Raw genomic sequence first — 25,445 nt, forward strand, 5'->3', positions numbered from 1 at the left:
TAAAAATTCATGGAAAAATACTTCCTACCAGCCGAAAACTTTTGAATCACGCGCCTTGGGGGATGCTGGGAGCTCACGGATCAATGCGTTGTTTTGTTTACAATCGTTACGCTGGCGCGCAAGCACGAATTTCTTTTTTTTATCGCACTAAAAAGTATCAGTGATACATCTCAGAAATTATTTTGTCACTGACATAATTTTTGCACCATTTTAAATTAGCCGTTACATGGGGTGTTATATATGAAAATGTGTGCAATTTCATGTAGAATACAACAAAAAAAGACTCATGATTGTAGCTTTTATCAGTTTGAAATATTTTCATATAAATAACGATAAGTGCCAAAATTTCAACCTTCGGTCAACTTTGACTACCGAAATGGTCGAAAAATGCAATTGTAAGCTAAAACTCTTATATTCTAGTAATATTCAACCATTTACCTTCATTTTGCAACAAATTTGAAGTCTCTAGCACAATATTTCGATTTATGGTGTATTTATGAAAAAAGCTTTCCTTACATCCGCGCGGTAACTCTTCCGAAAAAATTAGACATTTTTTCGTGCGATTGTCGTAATGTTTGCACCATTTTAAATTAGCCGTTACATAAAGTTTTACATATGGAAATGTGCACAATTTCATGCACAATACAACTAAAAACAACCCATGGTTGTAGCTTTTATCAGTTTTGAAATATTTTCATATAAATAATGCTAAGTGCCAAAATTTCAACCTTCGGTCAAATTTGACTCTACCGAAATGGTCGAAAAACGCAATTGTAAGCTAAAACTCTTATATTATAGTAATATTCAATCATTACCTTCATTTTGCAACAAATTAGAAGTCTCTAGCACAATATTTTGATTTATGGTGAATTTATGAAAAAAAAACATTTTCCTTACGTCAGCGCGGTAACTCTTCTGAAAAAAATCAGAAATTTTTTCATGCGATTGTCGTAATGTTTGCACCATTTTAAATTAGCCGTTACATAAAGTTTTATATATGAAAATGTGCGCAATTTCATGTAGAATACAACTAAAAATAATTGAAGGTTGTAGCTTTTCTCATTTTTGAAATATTTGCATGTAAATCACGATAAATAGAAAAAAACCACTTTCGGTCAACTTTGACTCTACCGAAATGGTAGAAAAACGCAATTGTAAGCTAAAACTTTTATAGTCTAGTAATATTCAGTCATTTATCTTCATTTTGAAACAAATTTAAAGTCTCTAGCACAATATTTAGATTTATGGTGAATTTAAAAAAAAAAAACTTTCCTTCCCTCCGCGCGCGGATTCTCCACCGCAAATCTCCGAAATGCGTACGTCGCATTCTCGTAATATTTGCTCCGTTTTATATTAGGCGTTTCATAGAGTTTTATATATGAAAATGTGCGCAATTTCATGTAAAATACAACAAAAATTAATTGAAGGTTGTAGCTTTTCTCATTTTTGAAATATTTTCATATAAAAAAAATATTTAAAAAATTCGACATTCGGTCAACTTTAACTCTTCCGAAATGGTCGAAAACTGCAATTGTAAGCTAAAACTCTTAGTGTATAGTAATATTCAATCATTTATCTTCATTTTGAAACAAATTGGAAGTCTCTAGAACAATATTTAGATTTATGGAGAATTTAAAAAAAAAAAAATTTATGTCCGCGCGTTACGAATTCATGCATCATTTTGTGATAATATTTTCTCTGTGTTGCTTTGATTGTTTTACAATGTGTTATATACCAAAAGGATTGTAATTTAGTGTACAATACAACAAAAATAAGTTAACTCGTTAGCTTTAACCATTTTGCTCACAGCACTATTTGAATACAATTATATATGAAATTTTGTTTTCGCTCTATCATATATCGCATTATTTATGTGATAATGATTTTTTTTCATTTCTGATGGTTGCATACTAAACTTCAGCAATGAAAAAAAAGGAGCCAAAAATGAACTCTTAATCTTGAAAACTAAGCGCGCTGTGATTTTTTGAAAAAAATATTTTTTCCGCTTCGGCACTCACTCCGAGACCCCCTTGGCATACGGGAGACAATTTTTATTATACCCCTTCAGCGTTGAAGGGGTAATAAAGGCTTGGGCCGCTTTTGTGTCAGAGCTGGCCGCCTCCCCATGTCACACAACCGAATGGATGCCAGTCCGTTTACGGATAAACGGAATTTTTCTAACCACCCATGAGAAGCCTTGAAGTCTGGGGTTGGCGTCAATGTCCTTTCTCCTCCATCGTCTTCGGCCTGGGCAATCAAATTGATGAAAATAGCGCTGGCCTTGCGGCAGATTGCCGTCTCGGTTATCGTATCGCCAGCGATTTCTTTGTCTTTTATCCAGACAAGAAGCAGCCTTTCCATTTCATCGTGCACGTGGCTCCTCTTGCTGGACAGAATAGTCACGCCCTTGGAAGGTATAACTGCTTTGATGACATCCTTCTGCTTAAGGATGGTGCCTATTGTCAATGGATTTCGGCCGTATTCCTTGGCAATCACACTCAATCGCATACCAGCTTCATACTTTTTAATTATCTCCATCTTCGTCTCCAAAGAAAGCATCTTCTTCTTTCCCTGAACTTCAACTTTCTTGGTACCCATGACTACGTATATACTGTACGTAAATATGTTATGTAGTATACGTATGTAGTTAAGTTCTCACACAACACAATAAAGTATACTACAACGAAATCACTAACGAATTTACGTTAATAAACTAAATCGTATAGAACGAACGAATTCCGCGTGCTTACGATACCGAAGATGCCGCGAAGTGGCCGAAAAAGCACTCCGCTATGTAGATGCATGATGGGATCATGGGAGAGATGCTGACCAATAGGAGAGAAGGATCTTATGGCGGTGACTAGCATCAGGAACCAATGGGAGAACGGAGGATGGTGGGGAGTCTACTCAGTTGGCGGCACGCGAGTTTTAAAATTGTTATCGGTGGTCCGTGCGAATCTTGGACTTTACAGCAACAACCTTTTGTATCTTGAACAATTTTCGTATGTAGAGTCCCAAAAATCTTCGTATTTGTTTTTGTATCTCAAGTGTTTTGTAAGTTGAGCCTTTCGTATCTCGAGGTACCACTGTACGTATGTGTATCCCCATCTCTCCTGCACCGCATTTTGCCATTGCGAGAATTTTTAGACAGAGATATATCCCACTAGACTCGTTATCATCTTTCTGTTTACCCCTCGGTATAACAGAAGTCTGTAGCCTAGTCTTCCGTTTCATCGCACCTGCGATTGTGATTTTTAAAAGTAAATTGTATTTTTCCCAATTTTGTACTATACAAACCTGAGGTCCTTTAAACCTCATGACACCCCTCAATGTGAAAACTGTGCTTGGGTTGAAAGGCAGTGTGGAGTGTTTTCATCCAGGAAGGTGGTTCTCCCCGCTGACTGGATGGTAGTTACTTCCTAACCACCTTGTTCTAGAGTTTTAACAGCCATGTTCCAGCTTCACCATAAGCAATTCCTATTATGAAGCACCTCAGGTTTGTATAGTTAGGAAAAACACAATTTACTTTTAAATACTACTGTGATTTTTTCACCACCAGGGGTGCTCAAATAAAGAGGCAATACATTGATAGTAGGAAAGGAAGACCTCATGATTTTTAGTGTGAAGTGTCTGAAGAAGACTGGTGTTGTAGATAAGGCTGTTTTGCAATATGTACTATTGTTTCTTTAAAAAATTATATCTTTTGTACCATTTTCTCTTCAGAAATGGCTAGTAGAAGCAGAGGAGAAATGAAAACAAGCAGTTAAAGCAACAATTAGAGGATCAGTTAGACCGTCTTGTGCAACAGTTGGCAGATTTAGAAGAATGCAAGTAAGTTCTGTGCAGTTTGTCTCTTGTTCTGAATAGAAGATAGTCTTTGCTATTACAGTACGTACTACTGTATAATGATTTCTTGCATGTATCACTTGTACTGCTAGTCAAACGGTAACCTTGCACTTATGCCATATAAGAGGATTCCATCCTGATCCATATTCGTTAATACATATGCAGAGAATTCCATTTGTTGGTGAGACAAGGTTTCTTGGTTTGATTTTTAACAGCAATCTCACCTGGATTTCACATGTGAAATATATCAAGACAAATCGCTTGAAAGCAGTGAATGTGCTGAAAGTCCTGTCGCACACTTTGTGTGGTGTAGACCAAACTCAGATGTTGAGATTATGTGAAGCCTTGGTATTTTCAAAATTAACTTAAAGGTTTGAATTGTGAATTACTATAAAACCAAATAGCCTTAGAATGCTCAATTTGATTCATCATGGAGGAGTAAGATTGTCTACAGGATCATTTAAATCATCCCCCACTGAGAGCCTGCTTGTAGATGCTGGTGAGATACCTCTAGATCTTCATTACCAGCATCTGTTGGTTTGGAGATGGTACAGATTTCAGAGGCTCCTTAAGTCTTTAGGGAGTTTGTATGAGAAAGGAAAGGCATTGACAGCTTTATGAAAATCACCCCAAGCAACCATTCACTCTGAGTAAATTTTATTGTCTGGTAGGCAGTCCCCGGTTATTGGGGACTCTGTTAATGGTGATCCAGTTTTATGGCACTTGTCTAGCGCCATCAAATCAACAACTTATGCCGCCATAACAGGCCAAGTTTCGGTTATCAGCGCCATAAGGTGTCGATAATTGAGTTATGGCGCCATAATATATCTAACAGAGGTGCCATTAACCTAAACTTGGCGCCATAAATCCCAGTGTCAGTTAATGGCAGTTTTTGTTTATCAGCACCCTGCAGAGAATGGAACCCATGCCTATAACCAGGGATTGCTTCTAATTAAACATGCTAAGGATGGAGATTTTACCAGCAGAATATTCAATTAGCTCCCTGGAACCTTCCACAGGTAAAATTTTGTAGAAATTTTAAATTTTAACAAGACATAATGGTCCAGTGAGGCCATGCAGTCAATATTTGTAGGACATTCTTTATAACGTGATAACTCCATTGCAGTTTTCGTGGATGGCTCAAAGTCAGGTGGTAGCGTCGGCTTTGGAGTTGCCTTCCTTGATATAGAAAGAAGCAGCAGTTGTTCATATGCGGAGCAAACCTTCGGCCTTAATAATATGATAATCTTCTAGTGCCAAGCTGGAAACCAGTTAAAAACAATCAAAGATTGTAAAACAAGGAATCTGTGGCATCTGGCAACTCATGCATATACAAGGTGGATGTTGGTCACTGACTAGGCTTGGAACCCTGTAATGCACCAGTGTTTCTTCAACTGCCTTGGGGAGTTGTGTATCGCTTTGCTCTCCTTTTCCCAAGCCAGTCTTTTCTCGTAGCCTGTGCTTTGTTTCATTTTATTCTGCCCAGAAGTTCTGTAGACATCAACGTTTTTGTACTGCCTTCCTTGTTTTCCGTGTTGACCCTCCTTGGGACAGATGCAAATTGCAGTAAATGTGATCTTTCTTCTGCGTTGTCATCACTTGCGTTATGTGTTGGGCTGGTCCGCCTCCCAGGGAGTATTGCCCCTTCAGGGAGACAGAGCCCATTTACTTTTGTTTTATTTTTTAGTATTTACATTTGTTTTGTTAAGATATTTGGAAACAGATGTATTGACATTAATGTTTTTATGTATCTTATATTCTCACACATTTCTGGGAACTTTGTAATGTTGTAGTCTTTCAGAATGAGTGTGTTTCGGGATGTTCGAGATGTAGGGGTTCATGTTGCAAACAAGCTTTTTTATGCTAGACTTCGGCTGACTGGCATAGGAGCACATTCCCTCACTTCTTAAACACAAAAGAAGCAGCAGATTATCATCTGTTATATCTATTTTTACAGTAAAGCTATATACAATTTTGAAGGCTTTAAAGGAAATTTTAATTCAGAATGGAAATATAGTTTTATATAGTGTTGTGACTCAAGACTTCTTCTTCAGTCACTGGAATCTTTTAACTCTTTAAACCCTCTGATTTTAAATATGTATAGTGGAATGGATGCTTTTAGTTAAAAGAAGAGGGAAAGAAGTATATTTCTGTTGGGCGCCTTCCCATGTTCGGGTGGTTGAGAATGAGAAAGCTGACAAGCTTGTAAAGTCAGCAGTCAGGTCCCTAGAACCCACAAGATGCCTACTGCCAATTCAAGATTTATGTCCTCTAGTAGGTCAGAAAATTAAAAAGTATTGGCAATCCGAATAGGAAAATATTTTAAAGAATAAAAAAATGTACAGCATCATGTCATCAGTGTCTCCTTGGTCACATCCTTATATGCCAAGGTGTTAGGAAACAATGTTGTGCAGATTGAGGATTGGACATACAAGACTCACTCGTGGGTTTTTAGTGCCCTGTGAAAATCCTCCATTTTGTGATGACAACTGCACTCTTGACTATGAGACATTTGCTGGTCAACTGTCCTAGCCTTGGGAATTGGTGACATAGGTTCCTGTCCTGGGGCATGACAAAGAAGGTAATTTTATTCTAGTTACAATTTTCAGAGAGGATTGTAATATAGAGACAGCAGTTGGCCCCCTCAACAAAATTTAGATAATACAGTATATGTAAGTGTTAATCCCTTGAAGGACCTATTTTTTTTAACAAGAGTGGATCCCTCGTATTTGTGTTCCCGACATACATGGACTCACATATTCATGGATTTCTCCATGGACCATATCCACCCATTATTTGTGGGAAATTCACATTTGTTCCTACACTATATACAGGCGGTCCCCGGGTTACGACGGGGGTTCCGTTCTTAAGACGCGTCGTAACCCGAAAATCGTCGTAAGCCGGAACGACGTTCTTGAAAACATGTCCACAGGGAAAATTTCACTACTAGTAATTTGCAATTTTTCTTAGGGCCGTATCTCTAAAATTATCACTAATTTACTTTTTCATGTGCAACACTGTATTCACAAATTACTGTATATTTTCATTAAAATACAAGAGAGAGAGAGAGAGAGAGAGAGAGAGAGAGAGAGAGAGAGAGAGAGAGAGAGAGAGAGAGAAATAACTCCTTAGGTTTCAATAGATTGAAATGAACGTCTGTAGGCAACTTTTTCCCCCTCCCATAAATACATATATTTCTCCAGAGAAGAGAGAAAGAGAGGACTGTGCAATTATGTTTGTCTGTCTATCAATTCTTTTGCTGAGAGCGAGAGAGATAAAAGGAAGAAATAGAAACACCAAATGTATGACAAGTATCTTGTGGAGAGAGAGAGAGAGAGAGAGAGAGTTGTTTAAAAGAGAGAAATGGAATGATTATTGTATTTAAAATACTCAGATATGAATTTTGTACTTATAGTATTATTATTGGAAAATATTAACGATAAACTTATTACATACACGTCCATGAAAATTATCTCATCTCAGTGAGAGAGAGAGAGAGAGAGAGAAGAGAGATAGATGAGAGAGATGAGAGAGAGAGAGAAGAGAGAGATTACATAAAACCATTAAAATTCGTTGACCATTGTATGGCATTGTTAAGCTTGAGTGTCACTCGAGTTGAGGTGGGGAAATTGATACAGAAAAAGACAAAGGGAAGAATTTTCTTTTGAAATTATTTATCGTATTATTACTACTTCTGTTATTATTATTATTATTATTACTATTATTTGAAAATATAATAAACACGTGCATCTACCATAAAAATTCTCTCACTCAGTAGAAAGAGGAATTATCCTTACAAGTGAAATGGAAAGGTCATTTTCATCTCTTTAAAATACGACCATTATGAATTTTGTAATTAAAGTTTTATTATTATTATTATTATTATTATTATTATTATTATTATTATTATTATTATAATTATTATAATTATTATTATTATATAACTGAAATTATCAATAAACATTTTACATACTAGCACCATAAAAATTCTTTCATCTCGGTAAAAGGGAGAGAGAGAGAGAGAGAGAGAGAGAGAGAGAGAGAGAGAGAGAGAGAGAGAGAGAGAGTGTTTATCTCTCTTTGTTTATAACGCTTCCAGCGAAAGAGAGGGAGGGCGTTACCACTATGACTCATTATTATCTTGTGTGGCAAAGAGAGAGAGAGAGAGACCTTACCTTACAGACCTTACATCTTGTTCGGGTTGCCCCAGGTCCCTCAGTGTGAGGCACCTCTAATGTCTACAGAGAGTTGCTAGTACATCTTCCGGTATATTTTGCATCTTCCAATCTTGGATGGTCTGGGATGCAGTTTAGATATTTGTCGAGCTTATTCTTAAACACATCTACCGCTCACTCCTGATATATTCCTCAGATGAGCTGGCAACGCATTGAATAGACGCTGCATTATCGATGCTGGTGCGTAGTGGATTAATGTCCTGTGTGCTTTCCTTATTTTTCCTGGTATAGTTTTGGGCACTATTAATCTACCTCTGCTTGCTCTTTCTGATATTTTTAGTTCCATGATATTTTCTGCTATTCCTTCTATCTGTTTCCATGCCTGAATTATCATGTAGCGTTCTCTTCTCCTTTCTAGACTATATAATTTTAAGAATTGTAGTCTTTCCCAGTAGTCTAGTTCCTTAACTTCTTCTATTCTAGCTGTAAAGGACCTTTGTACACTCTCTATTTGTGCAATATCCTTTTGATAGTGTGGGTACCATATCATATTGCAATATTCAAGTGGACTACGACATATGTTTTATAAAGCATAATCATGTGTTCAGCTTTTCTTGTTTTGAAGTGCCTTAACAACATTCCCATTTTTGCTTTACATTTTGCCAACAGAGTTGCTATTTTGATCATTGCATAACATGTTCCTATTCATCATCACACCAAGGTTTAACTGCTTCCTTATTTGTGATGGTTCTCATTATTAGGTCCCTTATATGCATATAGCTTTCTTTCTCTGTCTCCATAATTTATTGATTCAAATTTATCAGAGTTAAATACCATCCTATTTACCTCTGCCCAATCATATACTTTGTTAAGGTCTCTTTGTAGAGCGTTCCTATCTTCATCACAAGTAATTTCTCTACTTATTCTTGTGTCATCTGCGAAACTACTACTACCGAATCCTTAACATTATGTCTATGTCTTTCAATCATAATAACAAACAGTATTGCAGCTAACACCGTACCTTGCGGCACACCGGATATTACCTTGGCTTCATCCGATTTCTCGTCGTTTGCAATAACTATCTGTTTTCTGTTGTGTAAAAATTCTTTTAACCATCTTCCTACTTTATCCACGATATTGTGTTTTCTAATTTTCTTCGCTAATATATTATGGTCTACTTTATCAAAAGCTTTTGCAAAGTCTAAATAAACCACACATCTGTTTCATTTCCCGCTTTTCATATTTTTGAATATGTTTTCACGGTGGACTAACAGTTGGGTTTGTGTACTTTTTCCGGGTACGAAACCATGTTGTCCTTTATTAAACAAATTATTTTTTATTAAATGTTTCATAATATTTTTCTTCATTACCCTTTCATACACTTTCATAATATGTGATGTTAGACTCACAGGCCTATAATTACTTGCCTCTAGTCTTGATCCACTTTTGAAAGTAGGGGTAATATATGCTAATTTGTGCTCATCATATATCTTGCCTGTATCTACACTTTGTCTTAATAATATTGCAAGTGGCTTTGCGATAGAAATGAACTACTTTCTTTAACAAAATAGCAGGAATTCCATCTGGCCCTGCAGCAGCTCCATTTTTAAATTTCATTAATAGCCTGCACAATATCAGCTTCATTAATATCTATGTCAGCTAAATATTCACTATTTTCATCCCTTACTTCTATATCATTATCTTCATTATCTATTCTAGGGGTGAATTCTCTCTTATATCGTTCTGCCAGTATGTTGCAAACCTTTTTTCCTTTTTTTCATTCGTTAATCTCCCTTCAATTCTCATAGGGCCTATTTCTATTCTTCTTTTATTCATCTTCTTCGCATATGTATAATAGTTGGGGTTTTGCTTGATATTTAATAGGGTTTTTTCTTCCAAGTCCCGTTTTCATTTTCTTTTGATTGTATAATCTTTTTGTTCTGCATTTTCTATCTTACTTTTTAGTTCTATAACTTTCCATGCATTTTTTTCTTTTGCAAGACCTTTTTTCCATTTTCTGATTTTTCTGGAACAAGATCCTTCTGTCTCTTGGTATGCATGAATGATGTTTACTTTTCTTCTTCGGTATATATTTTTCCACTATTATCTCCAATATTTTATATAATATCTCCGTATTTACCCTTATGTCATCACTTACGAAAATTTATCCCAATCTTTGTTTAATTCTTCATTAATTTCTGACCATTTTATATTTTTACTGTAGAAGTTGTATTTTCCATATCCTTCCCACTTTTTCATTTCTTGCTTATCTCTAATTTTCTTGCTTTGGAATGAACTGTTTAATTCTATGACTTTATGGTCTGAAATACTCGCATTATAAACTATTATTTCTTTAACATAATTCATCTCGTTCACAAATACTAGGTCTAAAGTATTTTCCTTTCTTGGTTGGCTTGCAGGTGATTTATTTGTTGAATGTTGTATTCTAGTAGCATATCTAATAGCTTTTCAAATTGCCTCTTATCTTCTGCACTACTATTACTCTCTTTTTTATATGTATAAGTACAACCACAATCTCCTGATTCGTTATTTCCAATTCTACGAAAGGAAAGTTGGAAGTCACCCAGAATAGGAGAATAGCCCAAGTTCCTGGTGATTTCTACATATATCATCCAATTTTTCAATTATTAAGTCAAACTCTTTAAGTATTAGGAGGTCTATATATTACTATGTTCATCAATTTTTCAGATTCAAATTCTACCGCTATTAGTTCACATTCTGAGTTACTTATATTTCTATATATTTTCTTGTTTTTGTCTTTCCCATATATTGCGGTTCCCCTTGATTCCTATTTTTTCTATCTGATCTATAAGTTTGGAACCCTTTTATTTGATCATCATTCCCAGTCTCTTGGGAATACCAGGTTTCACTTATATTCATTATATCTATTTTCTTTTCATTTGGGTTAGTTCTTCTAAGTACTCTATTTTTCTTTTTGAGTTACTCGTAACTAAACCCTGCGCATTCATCACTATGATGGTTTGCGTGTTTTCTCCTTCATTTAATACTGGTAGTAATAAGGATTTTCCCATGTCTCTTTCCTGTTCTGGTATGTTGTTCTTTTTTTCATTTCCGAAATTCTGACATTAAAAATCCAACTTTTCCATAATATTTTGATCTTCCTTCATCATAATTATTAATTTTGTGTCTGAATCTGCAATTTTCTCCGTTTCTGCAATATCCTCTTGCATAATAAATACAAGTTATTATCTCTTGAGTAGAATTTCGGAGCTGATGCTTTGAAATTTTTTGCTGACACCTCTGCATATCTCATTGGGTGGTTTGCTTTTCTCTTTTACCTGATATTCGTTGATTTCTCTCTTTATTTTGTTTCTTTCTTATTTTGGATTTTTATTACTTGGTTGGTTATTTATTTGATTATGATCATGGCTACAGGGTGCATATATTTGCATTTTTTGTCGAACTTACATCCTTTCCTTCTTTTAGGTTTTACATATTCTTGGATGCAGATCTCTGCAATCATCCCCATATCCATCTAAGTATGGCACATTTACCATATATTTCATAGTTTTTGTTTTGACATATCTTAGGATGTTTGTAGTAACATCTTTCTCCAAATCTGCAATTCCCTCTTTTCAAAAGGTTGCAGATTTTGTCTTTCTTGTCTATTTTTTCCTCTTTCCCGTCATTGTATAGATCTGGGTAGAGCCTCTTCGGGATTTGCTTTTCTGTTGTCATATCGTAATTTATTTCTTCGTAGGTATGCTGCTTTATTGCCTCATATGTAGTATCAATGAGTATCTCTGCATCCATTAACTTTATCTTGTTCTTTGTTTTCCTTATTTTCTTTTTTTCTGTCATTTCATTTTTGTTTACTTCTCTTCCGTTTTCCTCTTCTTCTTTTTCTTCTTCTTCTTCCTCTTCCTCTTCTTCTTCATCCTCAACTATTTGTACATTCAATCTTGATTTAATAACATTGTCTATCCATGATAGACATGTTGAACAAAAAATTCTTGTATCTTTTCTCAAATCTTGTATTACCTCAGCACACTGTGGATGGGTCGGAATGTTGCAGCAGCACTTTTCTGATTAGGTTTTGTGGATTGACTATGCTATACCAAACCTTACACAGTTTGCATGCTTTTGGCATTCTTTTTCCTAATGCATCATTAGGATATTCACAAGATTCACCTTATTCATTTTCTTTGTCGGAATATGTTGGTTTATGTATATTTTCTTTATGAGTCTCTTGACCACTTGGATTTTATTTGGAACTTCTTCAATTATTTTCAAGATGTTTTCATTAGATTTGTTCCAGTTTGAAGGATTATATCCTTCTAATATATCTATGAATGCTTTTGTATCTTTTTGTTAGGACTGTTGCTGATTTCATAGATGAGAAATGCCAGTTCCCTTCCTGCTACCTCATCATATTGCGAATCTGCTAGACACGCCAAATTACGCCACCTTTTTCCCGCAGTTTGGAACTTACTGCCATCTTGTTCTGATTTATAGTTTTACACTTGATAAACTAACTTAGAAGACGTTTTATCCTACTATTTTCACACTAATCTTATCACCGATAGTTCACGAACACTTCTAGATATTTCTCAAATTCTAGTCGTATGTTAAACTTGTGATATCTGTTGATTATTGTGACTTCACGCGGGTACGTCTCACCAAGCAAGATGGCTACTACGAGAGAGAGGAGAGAGAGAGAGAGTTACCTTAATTAAAAGTGACATGGATAGATTAGTACGTATTGTATTTCTTTAAAATACTATCACATATGAATTTTGTAATTACAGTTATTATTATTATTATTATTATTATTATTATTATTATTATTATTATTATTATTATTATTATTATTATATTATTATTTGAAAGTATTAAAAACAAATAGTACAAGTACATAAAAAATCTCGAGTCTCAGTAAATGAGAGAGAGGAGAGAGAGAAGAGGACGAGAGAGAGAGAGAGAGAGAGAGAGAGAGATGTCCAGGGGAAAAGTCAGGGACAATGATTGCAACACTGCAGCTCTCCCCCAGCTCTTCCCCCTTTTGGCTGTCACAGAACATGATATATATCTGACAGTTTTAGTACCTGGAAAGGTTACAGAGAAGACTGGGATTTCCTTCAACAGAGAAGACTGGGATTTCCTTCATTCTTTGATAATTTTTTAAATATAAGCTAAAATCTTACTAATTCACTATGGTATTTTCTTTAATGAATTGATGTTATTGCTGTATAAATTAATATTTGAAAATAGTAAATCATTTATTTATCATACTAAAAAACATACATCTTTGTAGTAGAGAGAGAGAGAGAGAGAGAGAAAATTATAGTGATTATTTTCTTGGAAAATACAAAGAGAGAGAGAGAGAGAGAGAGAGAGAGAGAGAGAGAGAGAGAGAGAGAGAGAGAGAGAGAAACTGTGCTAAACTATAAAGGATTCTTATCTTATCATAATATGTGTTTTTTAAAAGCGTCGTAAACTCGGACCGTCGGAAGCGTCAGCGTCGTAACCTCGGAACAAGCGTCGTAACCCAGGGCAGATTTTTCAATGAATATTTAAGAAAAAGCGTCGTAAGCCGGACCCGTCGTAACCCGGGGACCGCCTGTACAAACCCTCGGTCCTTTACAATAGGAATTACTTAAGGCATAGCCTGGACATGGCCGCTGAATTCTTTATCAAGTCGGTTCAGTAGTTAACTACTGGTCTGGTCATTGGTAGTCCCTCCAACTGGACATAAACATTCCAATTTGCTTTCGGTCGTCGCTGCGGATAGGCATGTTCTCCAACCGCTCTCTGCCCGACTGTTTGCTGTTTTCTTTCGATCCTGGTGGGATTTTTCTTTGTTATTTCTGTTATGATTGTATTGTGATATACTGAATCATGCAAACCCATGAATTGCAACAGCCTGTGTCCCCTGGCCCTGGGCATTGCCCCAGGGTAGAGGGTGGGAGGTGCGGCAAAATCCACGCTTCGAAAGTGATCCGCAAGCCTTTGCCCATTATGCGGGGGGCGTGAGTGTAACTAAATTTATGTGTACGGAGTGTTTGTGACACTTTGGGGAAATTTTGCCCGGAGGAGGAAATACATTAGAAAGACTAATCTGTGATGGGGGTAAGACTCCTACCACACTGAGGTACTAACCTCACCTCTTCCTACCTCTCTCCCGGCAATTGTCCTGTACTCGCTATTGCCCCTTCAGGAGAGGCTTCATCTTCCTCTGCCCCTCCCGATGAGTCAGAGAGGGAAGAAGGGGGGCTGTGGTCCCAGACCAGTGGATCGCTCATTAGGGGCCTCCCCTCGCTTCGAAGGTATAACTTCGGAAAGGGGGCGGGACCCCCCTATTTTCCGCAGGTTAGGTGTCAGGCTTAGAAGTAGTGCGGACTTCATTGGGAATGGCTATCGATTCAGGCTTGCTGTTACACATCAATAGAGGTGCCAGCAGCGCACACCTGGTCTGGTCTCGTCACCCGACAAATGTGTTGCCTACGGTCCACAGCCTATCACTTGCTAGCTCCTGTCCCTGCAGTGCCCCTTCCTCCTGGTTTTGGTGTGGCACCGCTACCTGTCCCGAGGCCTTTGGACATTCCCATTTTTCTTCCTGCCTTTGTACCTCCACCTGTTCGTGCTCCTGTCCCTGGACCTGCCCATGTAGTACCAGCTCCTGGACCTGATGAGTTATCTGCTGCCCCCAGGTGGCCCCTGAAACTCTACTGCAGAGGCTTTTGAAGAAGAAGAAGAAGAATCCCAAAAAGTGTTGTCGTCTTCAGCTTCATCTCTGTCCTCATCATCATCGTCATCACCTGCTGCCTCCTTACCTCCCTTTTCAAAACCTTCATGGCATACGAAGGGGAAGGTAGCTTCTCCGCTCCCTAACAGTCTTGTTTCGAGACTTCTAAGGGTCTGCTTCCCATCTCGGGAGCCTCTGGAGCTCGAACCAAGATTCGTTCTCCAGCCTCTGCTCCCAAGGGTGCTGCTCAAGGGACGGGGACTGTGTCGGAGTCTCGTTCGCGAGAATTTCCGAATGTACGACCACCTAAGGGAGGACATACATCCCCAGTATGGGAAGGGGAGTTATCTCCTCATCATGGCAGTGGCACGGGATGAGAGTAGGACTCGAAGGTCCTCTACCCAGAGACTCGGACACCCCCGAGATTTAGAGGACTTTTCCAGACCTTGTAACACTACAACAGCATAATGATCTAGTGAAAATGACCACAGCCTCTTCTGTTGAGTCGTCTCGAAGCCTTTTGGGGACCCAAGAGGGAACCCAAGGTCTCAACAGGGCTGCTGTGGTCGGGCTTGGCCGAAGGTATATTGGAACAGGTGAATGACCTTCTCCTTGGACAAGAGATGAATGACCTTCTCCTTGGACAAGAGAATTCACTCAAGTCCAATCATTAGGACAAGCTACTTCTTCCTCCTCTACCTGCCAGAGGTGTAAGGTCAGTGCACGATCTAGCCAGACAGGGAGCCACCCCATGGCTAGCAGAGGCACTGCTACCAGTGCTGCTAGCACACACCCTTGGAGAGGCCTCTACCGACAAACGGGTAAACCCAGACCCCGTTTACCTGGGTTCCTGTCTGTCGCTGCAGCACTTGATGAGCGAGAGAATGTCTCTCTCTCAACAGGAAGCAGTGACACTGGAGGCTACCACAATGGCAGCCCTTCAGGCAGTCTCCTCGCTAGACCTGTGATCCTTTAGTGTCTAGAGTCGCTGCTTCCTCTGTGACCATAGTCCCAGGGGAAGACTTGGCTTTTGGGAGACTGTGCCAGTCTGAAGGCAGGGCTTTCCTATCTAGCACCAGACAACTAACCTGTGGGCAAACCTAGTTCACAAGAGATGAGATGCGGTTCTTGAGTTACAAGGTCCCTTGGCCTGGAGTCAGATGTGGCTTTTACAAATGGACTCCTACTGGATTCCACCTCTCTTAACAAAGAAGAATTGGATGCTACAGTAGCCAAGCACAGGCTTCTTCGAAAGTAGGAACCAAGACACTGTCGCCAGGGACCAGGGTCTCAGGGGGCCTCCGGAGCTCGAACTAAGGTTCGTTCTGCAGCCTCTGCTCCCAAGGGCGCTATGCTTGAGGGACAGGAACCGTGTCAGAGTCTCGTTCGCAAGCATCTCTGAATGTACGACTGCCTAAGGGAGAACGTACATCCAAAGTCAATGAAGGCGAGTCCCCTCACCATGGCAGTGGCACGGGGCAAGAGCAGGGTCTGAGCTGTGGCTCTGACTCACCTGTGAAGACCAAGCTTGGTTCTTCTACAGGGGCCAGGGTCGATGTCGCTGTTCCTCAGAGCAAGGCACTTGGAGAAACTAACAGGAGGTCACCTGTACAGCCCTCTTCACTCGAGGTTTCAGCCTCGAAGAGTGCTGGGATGTATCCTGAAGATGATGCATGTCCTTGCCAAACTGCTAGCAGCAATGCTGCTAGCCAGGTCACTGCTTGCAATGGCACTGCCACATGTACCTTGGTAAAGCTGCTTTACCAAGGGGATAACGATCTAGACCCACGCCCTTGCTGTCACCGCTCGTTGACACAAGGACGCGGCTCATCCCCCGACAGCAGCGCTATTAGAGGGAATGAGAGCATCCGACCCTCCTCTCCTATTCCCTGTACTTCCTCGGGCTACTCTAGAATAGGAAGTATAAGAAGATGCTGTAGAAGTCGTGATGGACTGGTCCCCAGGTTTCTACAACTGGGTCTTTCTCGTAGAGAAGACCTCAGGGGGATGGAGACCGGTCATAAACCTTTCTCCCCTGGATTGATTCTTAGCCAGACTCAGTTCAAGATAGAGACAACATGAACAATGTTTGCCTCTATCAGGGAGAATGACTTCATGCTGACAGTGGACTTGAAGGATGCACATTTCTAGATACTCTTCCACGAATCCTCCCGCAAGTAGTACCTCCAATTTGTCCTCGTAGAGACGGTGTACCGATTCAGAACACTCTATTTGAGACTCTTGACTGCTCCCCAGGTGTTCACAGAGTGTTCAACCGGGTTTCAGCTTGGGCACATTTGCACTGGATACTTCTGTTGGGGTATCTCGACAATTGGCTGGTCCTGGCAAGCTCCTGTTCGCAGTTGCTACAGGACAGGAATCAACTCCTTGAGTTTTGTTGGGATCTGAGGGATCCTGATAAATCACGAGAAGTCCGCTTGGCCCCAAGCAGAGGACGTGGTACCTGAGCATGCTGAGAGACAAAAGTCTTCCCCTTGAACTTTTGTATCAGCATGTTCAGGGAGGCAGCGAGGCAGTTCCTGTCGTGACAGGAACAGCCTGCTCGTCTCTGGCTGGTCGTAATAGATCACCTTCCATCCCTGAAGGATCAAATGCATTGACCGCGGATGGGGCTCACACCTGGAAGAGTTGCTGACTGCAGAGGTGTGGGAACTTCATGACAAGCACCTTCACATCAACGTCCTGAAATTCAAGGCAGTCTTCCTGGTTCTCTAAGAGTTTTGGTAATTTGTGATTCGACACACTGTGGCACTGATGACAACGACACTACAGTAGTGGCATGCATCAACAAGCAAGAGGGACTCACTTCTCTCGAGCGCACTCGATAGAGCTGTCAGTCAGATACATTCCAGGCAAGAGGAATGTAGTGGCAGACAAGCTCAGTCGCCAGAATCAGGTGGTAGGGACTGATTGGTCTCTTCACCAAGACGTGGCGGAAAGGTTGTTCAGCCTATGGGGCTGTCTAGTCATAAACTTGCTCCCCACCCGGTTCAACAGAAAGCTAAAGACCTTCTACTCCGTTGGTCCAGACCCATGGGCAGCTGCAGAGGATGCGTTCCAACATCCGTGGGACATCCTTGAAGTCTACGCCTACCCCCGTTCTACCTGAATCTAGTAGTGATTGGCAGGGCACTGATCACACCAAATCTTTGGAGGTTTCTGGTGGCACTCAAAGGGCCTCAGGCCATTTGGTATCCCAACTTAATGGCTTTTTTCTCTGAGGCACTGAGATTCTCCAAGTGGTACCATGATGCCCGTGTCTTCACGGCTGGAGGATATCCACCATCTCTTGCGGGGAAAGGCTTTTCTCATCGAGTAGACAGAGATGGCAGGATACCTCAGACACCCCTCTGCATTATACTAGGGAAAGTGGGCCATCTGCTGAGGTTGGTGTCATAGACAGGGTATCTCTCTGGTTGGAGCCACTTTCAACAGGTCATGGATTTCCTGGTCTCCCTTCGCCAGAGAAGCTCCCTTCCATCATAGCTGTAAAGACTACAGAGCCGCACTGGCCCTAATCTTGGAGTTGAAGGGTATTGATATCTTGTATTCTATCGAGAGATCATTACTCATAGGAGCTTTGCGAGGTGTTGCCCACTCAGGGATCTCAGTTGTCCTGAGTGGGACGAGAATGTCATGTTGCAGAACAACCTCCTTCAACAGTACTCAGACAGGGATCTGACCCTCAAGACCATTTTTCTGCTTGCTCTGGTATCGGTGAAGAGAGTTGGTGAACTATATGGTCAAGTCCTTCAACATCCCCTCCCTGAGCAACTTCATTGATGATGATGATGGCTTCGAGAGACGATCAGGAAGGCGTACTCTGCTGCTGACGACAATGGTACACTTCGTCTGAAGTTCACGAGGTCAGGGGTATTGCCTCGTTATGGAGGAGTTATAGGAGTTCCATTTGACAACGTCTTAGAGGGAGAGAGCGTAATTGGTGGATGGGTGGTTAGCGATTGAATTGGCTGTTGGTGAATCTTGGGTTGTCTGCTGGTGCAGCTGGAGTTAGTTGTTAGTATGGGTCTTTGGTCAGTTTTTGGTGAGAGCTTGTGAAGGTCAGTAGTGTCAGCAGCAGTCTGTTGAAGGCATTGAAAGTCAGATAAGTTGTGTGTTTTTTATTTGTTGTTTGGTTGTTGTGCCTGTGATGTTAGATTTGTTGAGCTTGAGTTATATGCAATTGTTGTGGTTGTGAGTTATTGTTGGAGGTTGTAGTTGGTGAGCTGTTGTGATTTATTGGTGTTGTTAGTGGGAGTGTGTGTTGGCTTGTTGTGTTGTTAGGTTGTGGGGTTGAGGTCCTTGGGTGTTGTTTGTTTGCTGTGTTGTTGATTTGTATTTGTATTCCTTGTTTGTTGTTGAGTTGTGGGGTTGTGGTCCTTGAGTGTTGTTGTTGGGTTATGGTTCTTGGTTGTTGTCTTTGTTGTTGTTGGTATCTCTGCGACCTCGACCGACCGGCAGACAGCACAGCATAGCCCAGAGTATCTGGAGTTGGGTGAGTACTTTTTTTTTTTTCTTTTTCTTTTTTTTTTGTCCTGCATGTATTCGGTAGTTTAAAGAGGAAAGTGTGACTGAGGGTGTGTTAGGTAGCCGGATTGATTAGGTTTATGGGGCAGGGTGGGCTGGATTTTGCCCGTTTGTTTTTAAGCTTGTGATCCCACCACATCGTCCCTCATGTTCCGTAGAACCTGTTGGTTCTTTAGGTTTTGAAGGCGGTGGTCCGGGTACACCAGACCACCTTCTCTCATTACACCTCTCATTACCTTTGGGATAGTACCCACAGGTCCTTGGACACTTTTCCTTGGGACCAGTGGTGGCTGCTCAACAAGTTGTGTAACTTACCCAGCTCCTTAACTGGACAGAATTGCATCTACCCATTCCCTCTAGGTAGAGGGTAATAAGGACCATTACATGCTCGACCGAGTGATGGATGCAGGTGATACACTCCTTGGAGTAACTTATTTTATTTCTTTGATTAGTTAATAGAAGTAATCTTATTTCTTTGATTAGTTAATAGAAGTAATATCTGCTCCTTCCCTTCAATCTGCTACCTGGGCCAAAAGCAAATTGGAATGTTTACGTCCGGTGGGAGGGACTACTAATGACTGGAACATTAGTTAACTACCGAACCGCCTTGTTAAAGAATTCAGTGGCTGTGTCCAGGCAACACCTTGAGTAATTCCTATCATAAAGGACCTCAGGTCTGTATAGCTAGGAAAATACTTACCAAAATTGTGTTATTTGCAGTATTTTTCAGAGAAATATCCACAAATTACAGTATTTTCATATCAATTTCATGATTAAATGCACTGCGTCCCCAACTTTAGATAGTTACATTTAGCTTACATTCAACAATAATAACAATATCTTATTTCGAATATTAACGATGTAATTCACGTACAGTAAATTATTAAAACACTTTGCAGTTGCAAATATACACCAATATATCCTTTTGTTTACCTAAAACTTACACATAGCGTGACTATCTAAAGCCCAGGATGCGGTGTTACCATACGCAAACACCACAGGCGGGTGGGCAGATGGAAAAAAACAGAGTATAGGTTTAAGCATTTTTAGTGGGCTTTTCTTGAGTTTGAACTGACAAAATAGGCAGTTCTAAGCATTTTTATAGGGGTTGTAAATATTTGTAGATTCTAACTATGTGGGGGGGGGGTTGGTTATCTGGTGCTTATCCCCCATGAATATGTGGGTTCCATAGTATGTCAAAAAGATTCTAATTATTTATGTAATTGAAAATATAAGTTGTTTAGATACTACTTCTTAATTTCAGCATAAAATTATGGTTATTTCATGTAAAATAATGATTTTTAGAAACTCAGTTGGAGACCTTTTTATGGTTATAAATGAGTTATCATGTACAAATTATACCTATTTTGGTCTATCACGAGGTATCTCGTATGCTTAGTTTTAGTAATTTTGAAAATAGGCATAGAATAAAAAACAGAAGAAAAGGTGAAATGAAACAGATTCTCAAAATTACCACTGGAGAGCTAGTAATGGTGCATACTCTTGGTAAATGAAAAAAAAATACTTGATGTATTACAATATGGTCCAGAGACCAACAAAAGACACAACATCAAACATCAATGTAATACTAAATCAATAATATAACATATAAAGAGTCTGAGATGACAAATAAAACAACCAAACTTACTTAAAAATAGACAAAAAGAAGATATAAAACAAATGACTGAACTCTCAATACCACCTGTTACTCGACGTGTCACAAAATAGTCAAGGGAATAGCTAACAAAAGACACAACAGCAATGTGATAAATCAATATAACATTGATATTCTAAGATGACAAATAAAGCAATCAAACTTACCTAAAGACAGGTGAAAAGAAGCAAAAAGGAAACAAACAAACAAAACCAGGATGACAATTGAAGTGCTACTAATGACGAGTGGTCGGCGTGAAAACAAAAAATTCATTGTCGGTAACTTACGACTTCCAGCAGCAAGTACCACTACCAAATGCTTGATATAGCATGAGGTATCTCGAAGAAGCTTTAAAATAACACTTTGGATCACGAGACATCTCATATTAGTCCTATACATATTAGCATTTTAACTTTTTTATGATATATCTCGTGTTAAAGTCCAAAGTTTTTAGAACATTGATCACAAGATATCTCGGGTTAGTCTTGTAAGGGGTTAAGCTGCAGATGTTTACACTGCTAAGTCTTGTAAGGTGTTAAGCTGCAGATGTTTACACTGCTAATGACTATAGATTATCATGCATCACTAACATGGATGTAACCCAACAGTAAATAATAGCGGAGAAAAAGTATTTTAATAAAAAATACTGGGTATGAAAGAACACATTGGGCTTGAAAAAAACACATTTCACGCCAATAAAAGATAAATACTTAAAGCTCTTTTGATGATGAAATAGGGTGAAAATAGCGAACGGAAGCTGTTTATTTTTTTTACACAAAATATGCTCCCAACACCTGTTAGTTAAAGAAACAATAACAAAATTTAGTTCACAACAAGATGCATTTAAGTCATATTTCAACTTAGAAACATTTCATGTAACAAAAAATAACCTTGTCCCATAAAAATAGTTTCTATGCTAACCAGAAGCAAGAAAATTGCCCTGAATTAAGTTAAATACAGTGAAAAAGCCTTACATCCACCTTGTCTGATATTTCCAAACCAAAACATTGATTTCTTTGTTTGTATATTTTATAATGCAATAGTGATATGAGAATACATACAGTATGTATTATTGGATTCAGTGAAGTAAAGCATATAACTTTTTAAAATATCCATGGAAAAGATGCATATTCGTTATGTTTGATATTTTATGAGGGTCTCACAGTGTTAAGCTGCTGATAACTAGAAAACAGTGCTGTAAACCCCAGTTATGAATATATTCGACAAGTGCCATAAAACCAAAACGCCGATAACCAGGGTCTGCCTTATATATGTACTATTATGTATATCTATCTATCTATCTAGCATCTGTATCTCACAGTGATATTTTGCTGCTTACATTAATATTAATAGTATTTAAAAATTAGTAAATCAATAGATCTGAAGGAGTTCCAAGGCTGAAAATTAGTAATTCAATAGATCTGAAGGGGTTCCAAGGCTTAGAGCAACACACTGCCAACAGAACAGGAGCAGAAACAAAGGGAGAGAAAAATACAAACTTGTGGACTAGTGACAGATGTTATAAGTTTTGTCATTGGCTAAATATTCTTCCCAGCCCTTTTTCAGATGAGTTACAATTCCTCACTCATTTTGAGAAGGCCCAGAAGTCTGACTTTTGATCATGCATCTCCTATACTCTGATCAGGTTGTCATAGGCAGGATACTCCTCCTCGCTCTTATGACCTGGAGGAATAGCCCAGATGTGCAGAACTTCAGTCAGTTCTAGAGGCTCACTCACATTCCTCCCACCAATCAGTGAGTCTTCCTTATGTAAAGAACCGAGGGTTTGTATATTGTGTAGGAACAAATCACAATTTTTGAAAGTAAATTGTATTTTTCCTAACTATACAAAAGGTCCCTTACATGCCCACCTCATGTCACCCCTCAATCTGAACCTGGGCTGAAAGGCAAAGTGGAGTTTTTACATCTGGGCAGGTGGGCCTACCCACCTACCAGACAGTAGTATCTGCCTAACCACCTTGTTCAAGAATTTAACAACAGTATTCCAGCCTATGCTGAAAGTAATTCCTTATGTAGAGAACCTCAGGTTTGTATAGTTAGGAAAAATACAATTTACTTTCAAACTTTAGCCTTCAGTACTTTAGCTATTTTTCTGTAAAGACAATTCTCTCTCTCTCTCTCTCTCTCTCTCTCTCTCTCTCTCTCTCTCTCTCTCTCTCTCTCTCTCTCTCTCTCTCTCTCTCTCTAAGAAAAAATACAGTAATTAGTGAATACACAGTGTTACTCTACAAAAAGAAGTGAATTACTAATAATTTTAGAGATACAACCCAAAGAAAAATCCACAAATTAGTGAAATTTTCCCCTGTGGACAAGTGAATGATGTGTTACACAAAAATCCACAATATGAAATGCAGAAATGTGAAATGCGTAAAATGGGGCACACTACATTTTTCATACTAAAACTATCAAGATATGCAGGTACATATAAACATTTTTAAAGGGTGGTTTAGGTGTTTAAACTATCAAAATGGCAGTTACAAGCATTTTTCGACGGGTGTCAAGTATTCGCAGATTTTAGCTGTAATTGGGGGCCGGGTTCTGGTCCCTATCCCCTGCAAATAATGGGGGTCAACTGTATTGTACTGAATGCTGAACTGGGAGTTTCAATAAGGTTGCCCAAGGTCACATTCTGTAGGAAAATTGCCACTCCATGTTATTGACTCGGTTGAGTCAATGATCCCTACTTAATAGATGGAAGGTAAATAGCAAGAAATGATAGGTTGATAAACTAGGTACAGCCCCTATTTTCCTTTATTTGTGTCAAATGCTGAGCAAGCCAGTGACTTGAAACTTACAGCCTTTGATAAGTATCAAAATATAAAAATGAATTTAACTATGAATATTGGTATTTTTCCAGGGGTGAATTGGACCCAGAGGAGTATGACGAAGTTCAAAAAGAAACTATTGAACAGCTGAAGGAATTTCAAGCATCATTATCTCGAATGAGTGCTGGTGACATGACACTTGTAAATAACTTAAACGCGATGCAGTTGGTAAGTTCAGCATATGGCAGGTTTCACCGAGTTTATTGTAATGTAAAACCAGTGTCATGCAGTGTACATTATTTATTTGAGATGAATCTTACCTACTGTTAGATTTAGCCATATCTCCCTGCCGATTAGGCGAGTCGGCATTCAAAAAAAAATTCGAATGGCTTCCTGGATGACTGTCTAGTTTACCTGTTCTCTACTAGTTGTGTTTCGAATGTTTTAGCTCTTGTCAGAATTCTCCTTGGCGCCATTGCGACTAGGCGATTGTTGGTGTTCTATGAAGTTTGGCTGTTTTACACCTGTTTACGGTATTGTAATTTCATTTTCTTAGGATATCTTCCACCGGTAGCAAAACCAATAACATCAGGCTATATAGGAATGTTTTTGGTGTAACCAGGATGTTGAAATTGGAAGTTGATCAACATTCCTTTGTACTTGTAAGGGTACAGAGTGTGATCTTGGAACTACTACGGGTTACGACTGGTCCAGCTTACGACGTTCCGAGGTTATGACACTTTTTCTTAAATATTAATTGAAAAATCCGCTCTGGGTTACGACGCTTGTTTCGAGGTTACGACGCTGACGCTTCCGACACTCCGAGTTAATGACGCTTTTAAAAAACGCATACTATGATAAGAATCCTTTATATTTTAGCACAGTATATTAATAAGAATAAGTTTTTGGTTAGATTACAACAAAAATTTTGAGGTTATGATGATTTTCGACACTTTTCATGTTGTATTTTTTACATTTTTTTAGTGACGCCTCATATGCGGAACTAGTTTCCGAGCGAATGAATACACTAACTTGGGATGTGCAGTTTATAACAGTCCAAAAGCGCAAATAATGAAAAAATCATTGCTTGTTTCCAGTACGTATACATAATTAACAAAACTAAGTTTCTGGTTAGATTACAACGCAAATTCCAAGGTTACGACGGTTTTTTATGCCTTTTAACGATACGTACCTCATACGCAGAACTAGTTTCTGAGCGGAGGGCGCATAAATTAATTTACGCTATTAAACTGTATGGTAACCATAGTCAAGGATAAGGAACGCAATCTCAAACAGTATACATATCCTTTAATACAAAACTGCAAAATATCATTGAAACATTATTTCACTTAAAGAATCCATTTATACTCTACTTAGACTTGGATATAAAAACCATAGTCTCTCTCTCTCTCTCTCTCTCTCTCTCTCTCTCTCTCTCTCTCTCTCTCTCTCTCTCTCTCTCTTTGTATTTTCTGAGGAAATAATCACTATTAGTGTATTTTGATGTTTATCTCTATGACTCAAATACATGTTTTTATAATACAAAAATGATTTATTTTCATGCTAAATACATTTTTATAATACAAAATGATTACTAATTTTCAAATATTAATTTTGATTAATACTGTATTAGTAAGTTTAATAAGTTGAAATGTATCACATAATAAAATAATAATTCTCTCTCTCCTCAGCTCTCTCACTCTCTCTCT

General features: G+C 38.8%; 1 protein-coding gene across 1 annotated transcript in view; it reads left to right on the top strand.

Moving 5' to 3' along the window:
- LOC135219549 (protein LZIC-like) overlaps positions 1-25,445 on the top strand; it is a gene marked incomplete in the record, with an annotated part of 200,618 nt that overhangs the window by 46,820 nt on the left and 128,353 nt on the right. The window contains 2 exon segments of the mRNA XM_064256403.1: positions 3,724-3,831; positions 23,829-23,964. Coding sequence (XP_064112473.1) covers positions 23,914-23,964 — 51 coding nt within the window.

This window comes from Macrobrachium nipponense, chromosome 1 (assembly GCF_015104395.2).
Source record: "Macrobrachium nipponense isolate FS-2020 chromosome 1, ASM1510439v2, whole genome shotgun sequence".
Classification (NCBI taxonomy): domain Eukaryota; kingdom Metazoa; phylum Arthropoda; class Malacostraca; order Decapoda; family Palaemonidae; genus Macrobrachium; species Macrobrachium nipponense.